The 17,504-nt window shown below is 44.7% G+C and overlaps 1 protein-coding gene across 1 annotated transcript in view; it reads right to left on the minus strand.

Annotated features, from left to right (window-relative positions):
- Window positions 1-15,921: 15,921 nt before the first annotated feature.
- RBM38 (RNA binding motif protein 38) overlaps window positions 15,922-17,504 on the minus strand; it is a 34,517-nt gene continuing 32,934 nt past the window's right edge. The window contains exon 4 of the mRNA XM_081196666.1: window positions 15,922-17,431. Within this exon, the coding sequence (XP_081052792.1) occupies window positions 17,125-17,431 (307 nt within the window). The 3' untranslated portion in view covers window positions 15,922-17,124. The remainder of the gene's footprint in view (window positions 17,432-17,504) is intronic.

Raw genomic sequence — 17,504 nt, forward strand, 5'->3', positions numbered from 1 at the left:
TCCTGGGAAGTTCATGTATGTGCCTGCAGATACACTAGTCACATTAATAATAGTAATAACAATAATAATGTTTTTATTTATACCCCATTCCATATATAAAAGCATAACAAGATGTCAAACATTTAAAACTTCCCAATACAGGGCTCCCTTCAGTTGTCTTCTAAAACCTGTGTAGTTCTTTATCTCCTTGATATCTGATGGGAGGGTATTCCACAGGGAGGGTGCCACTGCTGAGAAGGCCCTCTGCCTGGTTCCCTGAAACTTCACTTCTCACAGTTAGGGAACCACCAGAAGACCCTCAGAGCTGGACTTCAGAGGGCTGAAAATTAAGAGAGTTGGTGCAGCATGGCATCTAGGAGAAATCAGAAAGTCCCCAGTTCATCTCTCTCTCTTTGCCATGAATACACTAGGTCAGTCATCCCCAAACTCGGCCCTCCAGATGTTTTGGGACTACAATTTCCATCATACCTGACCGCTGGTCCTGTTAGCTAGGTATGATGGGAGTTGTAGTCCCAAAACATCTGGAGGGCTGAGTTTGACCGTGCCTGCACTAAGAGGTAGTCCTAAGCAAGGCACTGTCACTCAGTTCCATCTGCAGTATAGCAGGTAAGTATATACTGACTTACCTCCAGATGTTGTTGGACTCCATCAGATCCAGGTGGCCTGGCCAGTGATCAGTGATTCCTCCCCACACCCGCCTTATGGGATTACAACTAGTTAATATGCGTGAAGCACTTTGAACGCTTGAAAGTGCTACACATTTATAATTAATATCCATTATTATTATTATTCATGCTTTACATTTTTAGGTGCACACCTAAAACATCGCAAGTGTATCCCACAGTTAAGTGGGCACAGAAAAACAAGGCCCTAGTTATGAACTACAGCTGTCTGAAAGCAAAATTGCCTGTGAGACAAATTGACTGCTTCAACTTCACTGGCAACAGAAAGGTTAAAAATTGTGTTGCCTGCCTACAAGCAAGCTAGCTGTGGCCTTTCAGAGAAGAGAGGCTGGATTCTTTCCTTCTGCATTCTTCTCAGTTGGCATCCAGCATCTGCTGCTTAACTGATGTGACGGGACAAATCTTGCACAATTCACCCTAGCAAACGGAAAACACGGTTGCTAAGAGAGTGTCAATATGGGCATACATAAAACAGAGGAAAGCAGGAGCAGTTTTTGCCTTTTGTAAAAACATTTTTCTTTTATTTTCTTTGAACACCGCTTCTTTCAGTCTTTGTTTTCGCTTCCCTCGCTGCACCCTCTGGGACCGGCTTGCTCTCTTTGCCAAATGCTTTTGTTCTGCTCCTGTGAAAGTAGCCAAATGGCATTAGGCAGTAGCCCAGAGTCCTAGTTTCCTTTTTGCAGGTGCCAGTTCTGGTAGACCTTGGAGTGCTGGGACCAAAACATTCCCCTGCAGACATTAGTCTGGAGGCCTGGCGAGTTCAGGATGCAAAATCCTAAACCCACTTCCTTGGGGGCAAGTCCACCAGGAGCTGTAGCTCAGGAGTAGAGAATCTGCTTTGCATGCAGAAGGTCCTGGGTTCAAATCCCCACCATCCCCAGGTATGGCATGGGAATGTCCTTTACCTGAAACCTTGGAAAGCCACTATTAGTCAGTGTAGACCAGCGGTTCCTAAATTTTTTGAGTCACAGGTCGTGAAGAACTATCATTGCCCTTATGCCAAAGGCATGTACAGTGGTACCTCAGGTTACATACGCTTCAGGTTACATACTCTTCAGGTTACAGGCTCCACTAACCCAGAAATAGTACCTCAGGTTAAGAACTTTGCTTCAGGTTGAGAACAGAAATCATGCTCCAGCGGCGCAGCAGCAGCAGGAGGCCGCATTAGCTAAAGTCGTGCTTCAGGTTAAGAACAGTTTCAGGTTAAGTACAGACCTCCGGAACGAATTAAGTACTTAACCCGAGGTACCACTGTATTTATTTTTCTTTCCAATCTCTTTGTGAAGCAGTTTGGGAACCACTGGTATAGACAGTGCTATGCTAGATGGACCAGTGATCTCACCTGGATATTTAGAAGCTTGCTACGCTGCATAAACTCCAATATTTGGGAGAATAAGAGATACAAAGATACGTTGCTGCCAGGAGTGGAGACCAAATGGCATTCTCCCCACCGCCACTGCCCCTTTCCTAGAACCAACACCTTACCAGGTCCTCTCCAAATTTGAGGGGCGCCCTTGCGAGACCCTTCCTCTTTCAGGGGCTCGTGGGTGGGCTTACCTGGAGACAATGGCAGGTGGCAGTGGGCAGCAGTAGTAGAAGCAACAGTGCTCCAAGCAGCACTGGGTGGCTGGATGTAGCTGCTGCCATTTTTATTTCCCACAATGCCCTAGAATCATGCTACCTCTCAGCAAACATTAAATGGCAGTTAGCGGCAGCCTGGTGAAAAGATGGTGTGAGCTAGGAAGGTGTTAAGCTGTACGCCCTGCTGTACTTTCCCTCAAAGGGTCGTGGCTCTCCACTTTTAAAAGATTCCCTATCAGACATAGCCAGTATTCAGCCAGTGTGGTGTAGTGGTTAAGAGCGGTAGACTCGTAATCTGGTGAACCGGGTTCGCGTCTCCGCTCCTCCACATGCAGCTGCCGGGTAACCTTGGGCCAGTCACACTTCTCTAAAGTCTCTCAGCCCCACTCACCTCACAGAGTGTTTGTTGTGGGGGAGGAAGGGAAAGGAGAATGTTAGCCGCTTTGAGACTCCTTCGTGTAGTGATAAAGCGGGATATCAAATCCAAACTCTTCTTCTTCTTCAGCCCTCGTAAACAGCGTCTGGGCGGAAATCACTGAAATGTCTGGGACGTATTTCAGCCCATGTCGAAAGTGTAGATTTTGGCAGATTTCATTAAAAATAGCTCAAAAACACACACTCTCTCTCTCTCTCTCTCTCTCTCTCTCTCTTTGATTTTACAGTTAAAGCTCAACAACTTTTGTGTCTGGATTTTCACTTTTTGAAATATGGCAACCCTACCTTACCAACAGGACTCGGGTGACGCTGTGGTCAAAACCACTGAGCCTAGGGTGCAAGTAGATAAATAGGTACCGCTCCTGCAGGAAGGTAAACGCCATTTCCATGCACTGCTCTGGTTCACCAGAAGCAGCTTAGTCATGCTAGTCACATGACCCAGAAGCTGTCTGTGGACAAACGCCGGCTCCCTCAACCTATAGAGCGAGATGAGCGCCGCAACCCCAGAGTCATCCGTGACTGGACCTAATGGTCAGGGGTACCTTTACCTTTTTTACCTTACCAACACAATAGGTACCGCATGCAACTGAGAATATGTCTGCTCAGAAACAAGGCCCACAGAGTTGACTTCGTCTTACTCCCAGGTAAGTGTTGTCAGCCACTTGGCACAGAGAAGAGTTTCTGAGGTGCTGCACAAATTTGTACACTGGGAATTTTCCTAGAATAGGTCCCAGAACTGGAAGGAGTTTCAAACGTGTAGGTATTTGCTTTGAGCACTAAAGGAAGAAGGAAGATTCCACAAGCACCATGATGGCCTACATTTGTTGCCCTATTTGATTCAACAGTGGCTGGAGATGGACTGAAATGTGTCCCATTAAAACGTGCCAAACTTTTATCCATCGGTAATTTGAGCTGCCAGGAAAGGTCAGCATAAACGAAGGCAACATTCTTCTCAGAGTCAAGACACCCTTGCTTGACAGCTAAGGTCTGCTCCGTAGTCTCTGCCTTGCCAGGGAATTGTTGCCATCTTTAGTAGCCTGGAAAAATTTTAAGGACCAAGGTGCTATTCTTAGACTTATCTCACTAGGGTTGCAAACAAGCCCTGCTACACATCCATTTTATCAACCCCCCTTGAGAAGTAATGGAGGAAAGTGCCATTAAGATTGCACCATGGCTATTGCCTTTTTATCTCTGGCAGATAGCAAGTTGCTATTCACATATGCACAACCACTATAAGTTGCCAGGCCTTTTTTGGAAGCGAGCATGTGAAGCTGTCTTATACTAAATTGGTCCATGGATGCACCTAGCTCAGAGCTGTCTACATTGACAGAAGCTTTCCGGGGGGTTAGATTAGCGCAGCCTTGTGTACTACTTTGGAGAGGACAGTTCTCTATTTGAAGGGCTTTCAGAAAGTAGTCCTCTCTTTGAAGGAAAGATGTGAATTTCAGACGAAGTCCAGTTCAAGAATCCTAAGAGAAAAAAGGTGCTTTAAAGGTGCACAGCGGTTAGCACCTGCACACAGGGGTGCCAACTTAAATTAAATATAAGGGGGGGAGTCAGGTAAGCCCCCCCAAAAAAAAATTGATTACAAGATTCACACAGGACGTGGGCAGCCACGTTCAGCCAGTGGGCAGAGAGAGAGGCAAAAGCTCTTGCAGGGTTTTTTTTCCTGAGCCAAGGACTTGGTGATGAGGTGGCCAGGGAATCTTAAACCAGAGAGCTTTTGAAAAACCCAAAAGCTTCACATCAGGAAACAAGGCAAAATATTTATTATTTATTTTCCACCTTCCACACACATGCTTCAAGGTGTTGTGTGAAATAAAATAAAAACAGCTAAGAAACAGTTAAAAGCAGCTCAGAAAACAGCGGTGGATAAATTTAAAGACAATATCAAGCAGACTCCCATGTCAGATACCTATTTATCCACCTGGAAAAGGTTTTTGGAACAAACGTGTCTTCGAGTGCTGATACAATAGTCATCACGTGTTGTATCTCCATGGGCATCATGTTCCACAGAACAGGAGCAGAGACCCTCCAAGTGTCTCTATTTTGCAGGGACATCCCTAATTTGATCCCGGTGTTTTCTTTGGGGGGGCGGGGGTTATTGGGTTGTTGTTGTTGTTATTTTGATTATGTATTTTGTGGTTTTATATTTTGATTTCATTCTGCGAATTGCCCTGAGACCTCTGGGTGTGGGGCGGTATATAAATAATAATAATAATAATAATAATAATAATAATAATAATAATAATAATAATAATAATAATAGATTCAAATGCACCCCTAAAACCTTTCATTAGTGGCGGACAAAGGGACATTGGCTCCCCTAGCAGTTGGTTCCTATGTCTGGACTGAGCAAGCACACAACTTGTCTACTCACAGTCTTCCCCACTAGGTGAGATGTATTTCTATTTAGATCACAGCAATTGTTTCTAAATTTGCACCTTTACATTTAAAGTAGCTTGCGTAAATTCTATGCAGACATGTCCACTTTCGCCCTCTTTAAAGTATGCATATCCTTTTTTGGGAGTGGGGGGAGGGGAGGGGGTGCATAGGTGTGGCCACAGTTGTCCAGACAGGGTTCTGTCTCATCCTTACCTGGAGATAGAACCTGTGACCTTCTGCATGCAAAGCAGACGTCATATTACTGAGCGTTCAACGCGCTGTCTGCCTTTTCCTCCACTGGTGGAGACAGACGGAAGAAACCACCAGCTGCTATTCCTGCACCTACCTGTTGAGGGTCATGCAAGAGCAGCGCTTGCTCAGCTGCGTTCAGATAATAGAACTGGGACATGCAGATTCCTGAGAGGTGGCAAAAGGAGAGGAACCATTCATTTCAGCTAGAACCAGAGAAATCAAAGCTCTTTCTATGCAGAGTATAAGTAGGTGTTCCAGGAATTTCCTGGTTATGCTACAAGCCTGGAGGATGGCGTAAGCCTTTTGTATTGTATTTGACACAATACACAATGGCACATTTTCATCTTGGGCGAAAAAGCAGCCGGAGGGTGATCCTAGCAGGTAAAAATAAGTACAGGGCAAAGGACTGGGCAGAAGTGCACACAAATGCACAGTTGCTTTTAATGAGTTAAAGAAGACGATGTAAAGAGATCCTAACACACATCACCTGTAGCACCTGCAGCTTGGGCCTCGGATTCCCTGATGCTACAGCTGACATGGACCCCCAAAACATCCCCAGCCCCATAGAACCCTGGCTTGACTGAGCAAAGGGCAGGGAAACTAAGCGCAGGGCAATTCTTTAGTTGCAAAGAAGTTGCTGGGTTTGGGCGGGGGCGGGGACAAAACACAAATCACTTTAGAAGAAGAGGAGGAGTTTGGATTTGATATCCTGCTTTATCACTACCCGAAGGAGTCTCAAAGCGACTAACATTCTCCTTTCCCTTCCTCCCCCACAATAAACACTCTGTGAGGTGAGTGAGGCTGAGAGACTTCAGAGAAGCATGACTGGCCCGAGGTCACCCAGCAGCTGCATGTGGAGGAGCGGGGAAGCGAACCCGATTCCCCAGATTACGAGACTACCGCTCTTAACCACTACACCACACTGGCTCTTTAGGAAAAAAAGAAAAAAGACAAAGACAAAAATTGCAGTGCACCTTCAGTTTTAATTCGGAAAAAGCAGCATATCAAAAGTTTGGGAAATATTACCCTGTGTTCTAGCCCTACGTAGCACCAGAGCCCATGCTTATTATCACTGCCACCCTGTCAGCTCCTGTCTTCTGAGATTAGAAGGCTGCTTCTTATCATTCTGGCAACTTGAGAGCTGCAGGCTGGCATCCTCCGTTCAGTAAAAGCGACAGAGGAGCATGGAAGAAAAGCAGCTGTGATCTTTTTAAGGCCGGGGTCGATTTTTTTCATTGCACCCTATTTTGCTCTCTGCAGAAATGGCCCCTTTCTATCGCTGGTTGCACTAAGCCAGTTTAGATGATTTTATTTCTTATTTTGTCTATTGAAAGAATTCTTAGCCCACTATTCAGTCAACCAAAAGGCTGAGGGTGGGGAATGTCAGTGCCAAGACACTTCTTGTTCTCAGGTTTACAATCGAAAAGACAGAGCACAAAAGGAAAAGGGATCCGGAGGAAGGAGGGGGAAAAGCAAACTTGAAAACTTTCAGAGGTCTCGTAATGACCAGCTGGAATGCAAATATTTCAAATATTTCAAGGAGGCAAATGTTGCGGCTCCTTCTGCTGAGTGGGTGGAGAGGCCCACTACTCTCCCTCTTCTATAGGCTGATGTCATGGCTGCTGCAGATTAATGCAGAAGTTCGCTCCCTAGCTAACCAGAAAGGAGGGGGGCTGGGTGCCAAGGAGGTGGGCATGGTGCAAACGCACCAGGAGCAGTACCCGGTCGGTGCCACCAGCGTGTCTCTGCTGTGCTGACTTCCCTGCTACCTTTCCCCTCTCAACAAGCAAAAATGAACCACCTTACCAGGAAGTCAGTGCAAGCAGCTCTGCCGCAACAGAGGTGCCACATCTGGATTAATGGAGAAAGTGCAAATCTTTATCATCGTATTAAAGCCCCAATAGCAACAAGTGGTGAATCTGAACACTCAGAAGAGCCCACTGTGACATTGGTGCATTTTTGGCATCCCTGCGTTTTGCTTGAGGTCTCTTTCTTATAATATGACAGACCTGATTTCTGCATAGACAGAGTCAGAAATAAATATATATGCACGCCAATTTCCAATAGCAGGAAAAAAATGCTATCAGAAATGCTAAAGATGCCATAGAACATGAATAATATCATGGGTTGTGGACTATAGGAAACTGAAATATGAATCTTCTAAGTGCATATAGGATTGGTTCATTGCTTGTAAATGTTATACTGAATTTTGTAAAGTTATCAATAGGAGACTACCTTGAAAATGGCATTTATTCTAGCGGAAACGTGGTACAGAAATGTTGCTTTCTAATAATCATTACTGTTTTTAAAAAAGACCCCTGAACTTGAACGATAATTTTATACATACATACTTTATAAAAAGGACCCTTTAAAAATTATTTCATTGCAACCAATGCTCACATTTGTGGGTTTTATTCCCTTAATTTATTAAACAAAGGGAGCCACACTCTTGTTGCAGCATTTGATCAGGCGCAGCTCAATACATCCAGCTGAGCACTGAGGGGTGAGATAAGAGCAGAAAGCATTCTATCGCAGGGAACAGAAACTTTTCCAGGAAAATGATCTGGTTGTGCACACGCGATTCCTCCCCCTTCCTTCACAACGAGACAGTCATTTAGGCATCAGTTGATTTTGTTATTCAAACCATTTCAGTAGCTAGGGTTGAGTTTTTTGGTTTTTTTAATGCAGTAGTGGGAGCTTTGCAGCAAGCAAATCACTTGGCTGGCAGAATTGTGCAGGACACAAAGAGAGAGAGACAGAGCGATGACTTTGTTAGCATTTTCTGTTTACTAATGCAATGAATGTTAGTATAAGCTTTTCAAACCAAAGAGAAAGCATGTACGAGAATCTGCCTATTGGATTAGTATCTCACCCTGCCTCAAAAATTGCCCAGAGAGAAATATGTTGTCTCATTCCCTCCCCCCACCCCCACTCCCTGCCACCAATTTATCCTCACAACAACCCTAAGAGGTAGATTCGTCTGTAAGAGAGTGGCTGGCTCAAGGTCAGCTTTGTGGCTAAGCAGGGATTTGAACCCTGATCTCCCTTGTTTACGCACTCTAACCCAGTGACAGCTAAAATGCATAGCTGTCAACTTACAGATTTGAAAATAAGGGACCAGCAGCCTCGAAAATAAGGGATCAGCAGCCAAAATAAGGGATTTTTGGAGCACAGGTATGCTCGACTTCTGAGCCCCTCTGAGCCAAAGGCAGAAAGCCCAGCCAGCAGCCAAACAAAGCCTCAAGTGGTGGTTCCCACAGCGCAGCAACCTGGCAAAGGGGATGCAGCAAGGAAAACCACCGCCACCTCTCTGCTGGGAAGCGCTGAGCAAAGACGAGTCCCCAGGCAATGCGGCCAATTTGATCGGAACAAGGCTTGCAAGCTCCACCCCCCCAGTCATTCTTAGACTCCTTATTGGCTGAGCAATGCAGCCAAGCAACACAGTTGGAGCTTCCCTCCTCCCTGGCCGACAGGCAGGGAGGGAGAGGAGCTGCTTCCTTTGAAACCTGGGAAATTTAAGGGACATCATCAATAAGGGACAGCAGCGGGACACGGCGCTGGGATAAGGGAGTTTCCCACCAAATAAGAGACGGTTGACAGCTATGCTAAAATAGCGGCCTAAGATGTTGCTACAACTCTCATCAGCCTCAGCAATCATAGTCAGGGATTACGGGAGCTGTGTCAGGAAGGTTTTGGGCGCCACATGGCAGGACAGAGTCTCAAGCAAAGATGCGCTTTCCCAAGCCCACATTTGCCACATGTTCACACTCCTGACTCAGCAACTTCTATGCTGGCTTGGTCATGTTGACAAAATGGAAGATGGCAGGACCCCCAAGGACGTGCTCTATGGGGATCTGGTTTCAGGCCCCCGGCCAATTGGCAGACCAACACTGTGTCACAAAGATGTCTGCAAATGAGACACGAAGGCTGGCAACATCAAGCCTGCCGTGAGGGAATCCCTTGCAGATGACCGCAGAGCCTGGAGACAGTCAGGTTGTGTATCCACAGCAGAGACCAGAGGAGGAATGACTGCTTGGAGGAGCGCAGATAGAAGAAACGCCATGGTGCACCTCTAGCAGCAAAACTGGACACCTTCATCTGCTCCAGTGGCAATGAAACAGGTCTCTCCCATATCGGTCTCTACAGCCACAGCAGGCGCTGTAACTCTCCAACAGTTTGACTTCAACCTTGAAGGTGCACTCTTCCATTGTCTCCCAAGAGAGACGGATGCCACCCATAGGAGCTGTAGTCAAATAATATCTGCAGAATACATTGGATTACCCTGTTCCAGGGTGGATCTACACACAGGGGGGAAACCACTATAAATAAATCAGAAATTAAATCGTTATAACAAAAGAAAATTCGCAAATAATTTTTAATGCTCTCCAGCACCATCTGGTGTTGCATATTTATAACGCATTCAAAACACTGTTTTTTGACTAATGTAGCTGAGTCCCCAAACTAGCTCACAACAAACCGTGCATCAGCACATGACTGGTGATTATTGGCTTGTGGTAACTTGGAGGTGGACTTTTCCACTGGCCGCAGGGCTGTGAAGTGATCTCCCTGCTGCAATACAGGTGGCCCCATCAGTATTAGTATTGACAAACTACTACCACTGGCGGAGGAAGGGGGGTGTGGTGGGTGCGGCCAGCCCCATGGGTGCACAATACGTGCACCGCTCCAGGTGACAGAGCAGCTATCTCCGCCTCTGGCTACTACTATTATCTATTTTCCCTTTTCCTCTTTCAGTTCTGGGAAGTTATAAGGATGAGCATGGAATCAACACCACAGGAAACTATCAAGGCAACTTACCTCTGCAGCAGAAAATAATCAATGTCTATTTCAATCAAGCCTATTGGAAGTACATGGGGTTGTTGGTAATTGGGTGGGGAAATTAGATTACAAGAGCCAAAGCAGAGGATGCAAATAGAAAAGGCCTTGTCATCTTCCATTGCCATGAAGTCTCTGAATGGATGGATTGTTGGCTGCACTTCAGGGTTACGGTAGTTCTCAGATATGAGAAACAATTATATTAGAAATAAGTTGCAAAAGAGTTTCGGACTATAACCCTACCCCCACATCTCCCCGCCCCCTTTTAAACAAACTTTATTAAATCTGATATAGGCTTAGATACATAAATACGATAATTACATAAAACAGCAAAATGCATCATACAATCAATGAATTGTTTTTCTTGCCTCATGTGGCTATTAAAGGTGTAGAGAGCCAGGGAAGCCAACAGGATTTCCTGGGTCTGTTACACTGTGTGTGGATTGGGCCTGCAATCTATTTGACAAGAACTGCTGTTTATGTACATATATTAACTTAACCTAGCCAACTTCATACGCCTGTTGCAAATATAAAAGGGGGAGTGAAGGAAAAATATACTCAAATCCCAGATGGGAATATGGACATTCCATCCTATGGCTGCAAAGGAGCTGCCTGCTGAGGGCTGAAACATTAGCACTGCCTCCCACTTTTATGCTCTAACTTTCTTCAGAAATGCTTGGTTGACATAAAAAAAAAGAAGCATACACAAACTCTCTGTCCAGCAGGAAATACTGAAGCCACTTCAAGTGTTTGAGCTAGATAAACTCCGTTGAGGGCACCGTGTCCCTTCCCCTCGCCATCTCTTCCTTCGCCTTGCTGCTTATCAGCCATAGCAAATGTTTTAATGACTCGCTCGGTGGCAGCAAACTGTGTCACTGGATAACCTCTCTGACCTCAGACACAGAATACATTAGAAAACAAGTGTTGAACAGGAGAGGCAATCTTCCCCAGACCGATTCTTTGGATCCAAATGCTGTTGGTGGAAAAGAGAGGATATATTGATATTCCATGTTTGATCCTTGATTGAACACCTTCCCTAACAGTTAAAGAACTGAGCTTTCCTTTAGTCTTTTTGGTTTTTTAAAAAGTGGGCTGCATAACTGAGTTTCCAAGAATTAGTGGGTGGGACAGAAAAGCACTCAACATGGGTACAGGGTGGCAGTGGGATTCACATAGCTGATTGACGGTAGGTTAAGGACAGACAAAAGGAAATGCTTCTGTAGACAATTAGGAATATGGGACTTTGATAATGGGCTGGAAAAAGACACGTCTCCCGAGACAGACAGATACCAACAAAAACTGTTTTGGTGTGTTTTATGGGCGAATGTTTATACAGTATATGTTAAAGAGATCGCTGATTATTACTTTTTCAGTATTATGTTGCTGTGATATTATATGGCATTGTGGTGCTATTTTTGTAGTTGGGTTTAGATATTTAAGCGCAGATTTGTTTGTGGACAACGTGGCTTATAAATAAAATTGCAATGGCAACGATATAAGCTGGAATCCAACAGCATCTGGAAGGAATGGGTTATCCGGAAAGATGGCAGGACCAGCAGTCCACAGGCCAACCTTTTGCTAGCTTCACTCATTTTTTGTGTGTGCTCCAGAATGGAACATCTTGATGAAGGGAGCGAGATTGACTGATCCAGGCACCTACTTTAAAAGGTTCCATCGTGGGAAGCCTACCAAGAGTTTGCCATCTTAAGGCAGTGTTGGAGATGCAGTCTCCATGCAGCTGTTGGAAAGAAGTGACTTGGAGCAACGCTGACAAACTGCTTCTGAGTGACACAAGCTGCTCTCTCTTGCCAAGGCGAGGCAGGCTTCAGATTGCTGGGCCTGCTTCTACTCAGGATGCCCTTTTATTGCCCGATAAGCATTCGCGCTGCCTCATTCCTTTCATTCTAACGCCAGCTTGCCCGTTTGTCGTGAATGAGCTCTTGACAATTCCATCCATCAAGAGGTCCCGGGCAAAGCACATTGAGAAACGTTCCCCTTGACTGCTCTAGGGTAGTGAAACTCCCTTTCCTCAAGTACTCACCGAAGCCCAACAAAGCAATCAAAATACTTTTTTTTTAAAAAAAAAGTGGATTTGGTATTTAAGAGATAGGGTTAAGTATACAGACACTTTTCTATTAATACTGTTATAGATGGGGGGAGGAACCCCCTAAGCCCTAGAAAGTAATAAATGGTAGGATTTTGATTACAGTGGTACCTCTGCTTAAGAACTTAATTCGTTCCAGAGGTCCGTTCTTAACCTGAGGTAACACTTTAGCTAATGGGGCCTCCCACTACTGCCACCGCACGATTTCTGTTCTCATCCTGAAGCAAAGTTCTTAACCAGAGGTACTAATTCTGGGTTAGCGGAGTCTGTAACCTGAAGCGTATGTAACCTGAGGTACCACTGTATGTGGGATGTGAAGGGAGAAATACAAGCTGTGGAGAAATTCCAACCTGGCCAAGCTAGGGCCATTAAGAAACGATACAAGGCCATTGAGAGCCATTGGAAATACAGTGGTACCTTGGGTTAAGAACTTAATTCGTTCTGGAGATCCGTTCTTAACCTGAAACTGTTCTTAACCTGCGGTACTTTAGCTTATGGGGCCACCCGCTGCCACGCAATTTCTGTTCTCATCCTGAAGCAAAGTTCTGAATCCGAGGTACTATTTCTGGGTTAGCGGAGTCTGTAACCTGAAGTATCTATAACCCGAGGTACCACTGTACAAGAGAACTGTCCTCCCCCCTTGTCTTGGGATGTGAACAGAGACCCGGGGTGTGTGTGGAAGGTTGCCAGGGTAACTGGGTGTGAGGTGACATGGAGAGTTTTGAGCAAGGGTTTCTGGGTAGAAGAAAGGAAGAGAAAAAAGACTGGGATCCATCTTGGGCAGGCTGGGTGCAGGCTGACTGAGAGAGATGCCTTGGGCTGCACTGCTGTGGGGGACAAGCCCCTCTTGAAATGACCATGCTGTAGGATGTGGACTCCTTCCAGATGTTGCTGAACTACAACTTCCATCCATCCCAGCTCCCATGTCTGATGACCAAGGATGATGGGAGCTGTAGTTCAGCAACATCTGCAGGGCCAAAGGTTCCCCAAGCTGGATGTAAAGAGATTTAACACCCACCCACCATACCAAGTCCAGAATCTGGAACTACTGAAGTGAACCCACTGGCGCATCTTGCAAATTAGGAAACAGACCCAGGACTTCAAATGCCCCACAAGAGACACAATCATGCGTCCTTCAAGGCAGAGTAATTTCGCCATTATTTCAGCATTTGGGCACTGTGGTGTGTGTGTACTCAGGGCAAAGCCCATGCCCAGTTTTAGGTCAGATGAAACAGTGTGACTTGGCTTGGGAAGGCAAGGATTTAACCAGACAAAAAGAAACCAGTCATGTCATTAAAAGCCTATTGAGAATGATGGATTAGTGGAAATCCTGTGTGATGAGCCGTTGCTTGAAATAAATAGCTCTGGTTCGGTTGCTTGCCTGTCGTGGATAAAATGAAAAGAGGCGAAATGATAAAGACTGCAAAATGGAGGTGGTTAAAATGCCATCCTCCAGCAGAACTACATGCTTTATGGAAGGTGAGGGCCCCTTCAACCTTTGATGCCCCTGTCATGTGCACTTGAAGAAAAAGATGGCAGTGTAACATGGTGACGTTGGGTTGGTGTTTCCCCATGTCTACAAGAAACACCCAATAAAGCAGAACAAGGTATAGGAAAATGCTAACATAATGCCTTCACATCGCACGTTTGCTCCCAGCTACACATTACGAGGGAGATGCAGGGAAATTGCAATCACATGTCTGTCACTTGCAGTATAGACCTCAGAAAAACACTATCCTCTGTCCACAATTTTTATATCCAAGTATAATCCTCAAAAATTAAACAACTGAGAGGGTTGAGAGACAGAAGAGGACTCCACCAACCTGGAAAGAGCACAGCCATCTGGCCCAGCTGTAACTCATGGATGTAAGAGCCCTGCTGGAGCAAAGGTCCATGTAAACCAGCATCCTGTTTCTGAATGGCCTCAGGAAGCCCACTAAACAGGCCATGAAAGACAGAAGCTCACCCACATCCCTTGGCCTCTAGCCAACTGGACACTTAGAAATTCCATCAGCTCTCACGTTCTTAATAGCCAATGGTAGACCTCTCTTTTAAAAAACAGATAATGACTATCAAAAAGCATTATGCTGCGAATACATATACTTGTTTTAGCAAATGGTTATGAACTTAAACTACCTTAGCTTTTTTATAATATTCCCAGGAGAGGGTATCCTACGTGCTGCATTTTGTACTTTTATTATTCCAGCACAGGATATATAATCTCCATCTCGCAATGAATCGATTAGCTCGTAACCTTCCTCCTCTCACTCTGACAATATTATTATTTATTTATTTCATTAAAAAGTTCACTAGATTGTATTTTTTTAAAAAAAACAACCAACAACCTCAAAGCTGTTGACAAAAAGGTAAGTTTACAGCCCGTATCCCATATTTTCAGGAACCAGTTAATCCAAAGGAGGAGTGTTGAGCTTTTTCCATTTAAAACGTAAGGCTAAACATGCAGCTGTTGATACATGAATCCTTGTCCCAGTATTCTGATACTAGATTATAGCATGGCAAAGCGGTTACTATAATACAGCAACATTACTTCAGCGTCCAATAGTAGTGTATGACGTCTTATATTTTCAGTTTCGTTTACGACAGAAATCTAATGCATTATTTTACATTCTCACATCTGACGAAGTGGGCTCTAGTTCATGAAAGCTTATGCCATAATACATTTGTTCGTTTTTTTAAAAAGTGCCACAAGACTCTCTGTTGTTTTTATTTTAGGCCATGACCAAAAGTTGTGCAACACATCTGCCCTAGGAAAGATTACAGCTCCAACAAGCCCTGAATACATTTTATTAAGCAGAAGTGGGGCTAGATACTATCGGAACAAGTTTTTGCAAAAAAAAACCCCACCTTTCCTGAAGTTCATACCAAGAACCTGATATGGTTCCATGCTTCCAAACCCAACACCATGTATCAAATGACAACTACTTAATTAAACTGCATTCCCACTTCTGTTGATTTCTAGATGTAACCCACTCGCCAACTAAGTTATATAATTTATTTAAAATCCTCTTATCTTGCAAGTTAAAGGTAAAGGGACCCCTGACCATTAGGTCCAGTCGTGGCCGACTCTGGGGTTGCGGCGCTCATCTCGCTTTATTGGCTGAGGGAGCCGGCGTCATGTGGCCAGCATGACTAAGCTGCTTCTGGCGAACCAGAGCAGCGCACGGAAACGCCGTTTACCTTCCCGCCAGAGTGGTACCTATTTATCTACTTGCACTTTGACATGCTTTCGAACTGCTAGGTTGGCAGGAGCAGGGACCAAGCAACGGAAGCTCACCCCATCACAGGGATTTGAACCGCCAACCTTCTAATCGGCAAGCGCTAGGCTCTGTGGTTTAACCCACAGCGCCACCCGCTTCCCTAATAGCTTGCAAGTTAGGTGTCACTAATTCAAAGTTTGTACTGAATCTGAGTGCACGGTATTCTGTCAGTAACCTGCTAACCATGTGTACCTTTCCTCAAAGCAGATGACTTGGACTTCACTGATTGGCATACCCTTGGAGGCTTTCCTTCTCCCAGGGCCCTTGCAAATAATAGGCCACAGCAGCCCATTGTCTACCAACCTGGGCCAACTTTGCCACAGCCCACATCCCCATCTGCTACAGGGCTTCAAGAGACAATGCGACGTCGTTTTAAAAATCAAAATAGTTTATTGCTCTTCTTTTGTAAAAATGCACTTAACTTACACTGTGTCCTTTGCTTAAATCAGCAGTTTGTACCACTGGGTATAAAAAATGTCACGTTTTAAACCCTTTCTTTGTTCAAGTGTGAAACACCTTTTAAAAACTCTGATCCATTCCTGACATTCTCCTAAGCACTGACGGACCCACGGGCCCTTGCTTAGCTTTTTATATAAATACTGTAAAATTTCTCTAGGCTTTGCAGCATTATAAACAAAAGATCTATCAAAGTAGACAATATGTTCAGTATTCTTTTTTTTCCTTCCTTTTTTTGCTTTAAAAAATATACCTAAAACTTTTGAGATAATCTTAAAAGAGTAACAATTACAAGAAGAAGAAGAGAGAAAATTACAGTGCGTTGACTAAAGGAATATTCCAACGTCCTTCGAGCCAATATTCCCTTTTTTTGCATGTTGAAAGTGATTTAGCGTTACTTAGGAACGTTTTTCTTCACCTACATACAATAATTTAGTTGAGAATTAAACAAGGCAGATATTACTATTCTTCCACCTGCACTTCACAGCTCCCGTGAATAATAATAATAAAAAAGATCACAATAAATATTAAAATAGGTTCTTTCTTTCTTTCCTCCGTAAGGCATCTTGAATATTACAAAGCCAAAAAGAAAAAGGTTGCTTTTTTTTTCTCATTACTGTATTCTCCGGGTACCTTCTGTGGCAAGAGCAAATGGCCAGCCTGCAGAGTTCAATAGAGTTAAGTAGTGCATAAAAGCAGGAGCAGGGAGTGAGAAAATGATGGCCGGTGGAAGCAGACTGATTTAAGTGTGCGCAGACCTGCGGTTTTCCTCTTTAAGTCGCTTACAGTCCACCTCTGCAACAATTATTTGTCTTCATTAAAAGAGAGAGAGCTTACGAAAGTTTGTTTGTTATGAATGTCTTTTCTTTTTTCCTTTTCCTTTGCAAAGCTTGCCTGTAACACTATAAATAGCTTAGGTATTGATATGCATTCTTCCTAAAAAGTCTTTTAAGAAACTCCCGATTTATTTATTTTTGAACTGCTTTCCTCTTTCGTCTCACGGATTCCGGCCCCAATCCCCACCCACTAAAGAAAAAAAAAATTTATTTCCACTCCATCATGGGAAGAAAGAAATAGTCCTTCTCCAAAAGGATGGAGGTGATGCTGCCGTCATCATCTACTGCATACGGTCGGGTTGCAGCTGTGTGGCTGGATACTGCATGAAGGCGGTGGAAGCGGCTACTGCAGGATTGGAGGCGGTGAGAGGTGGCTGGACAGCCCCCGTGTAGCCATATCCCATGTAGCCAGCAGCGGGAGAGGCAGCGTACGGATACTGGTCGTAGGCAGCGGTGGTGGTGAATTGCGAGTAGGCCTGGGTCGCCGTTGCGTAGTCTATGTAGGGAGATGTCATCGACTGTACGGGGGTCGGGATGACCACGCTGGGCTGGACGATGGCTTGAGGGTAAATGAAGTGGTGGGCGAGCCTGTGAGGTTAAAGACAGACAGAAGACACAGTCAAGATTCTTCACATAGGAGAGCAGCGAATAGTTGGGAGCA

The sequence above is a fragment of the Podarcis bocagei genome (genome assembly GCF_964188305.1).
Source record: "Podarcis bocagei genome assembly, chromosome: 5".
NCBI lineage: Eukaryota > Metazoa > Chordata > Lepidosauria > Squamata > Lacertidae > Podarcis > Podarcis bocagei.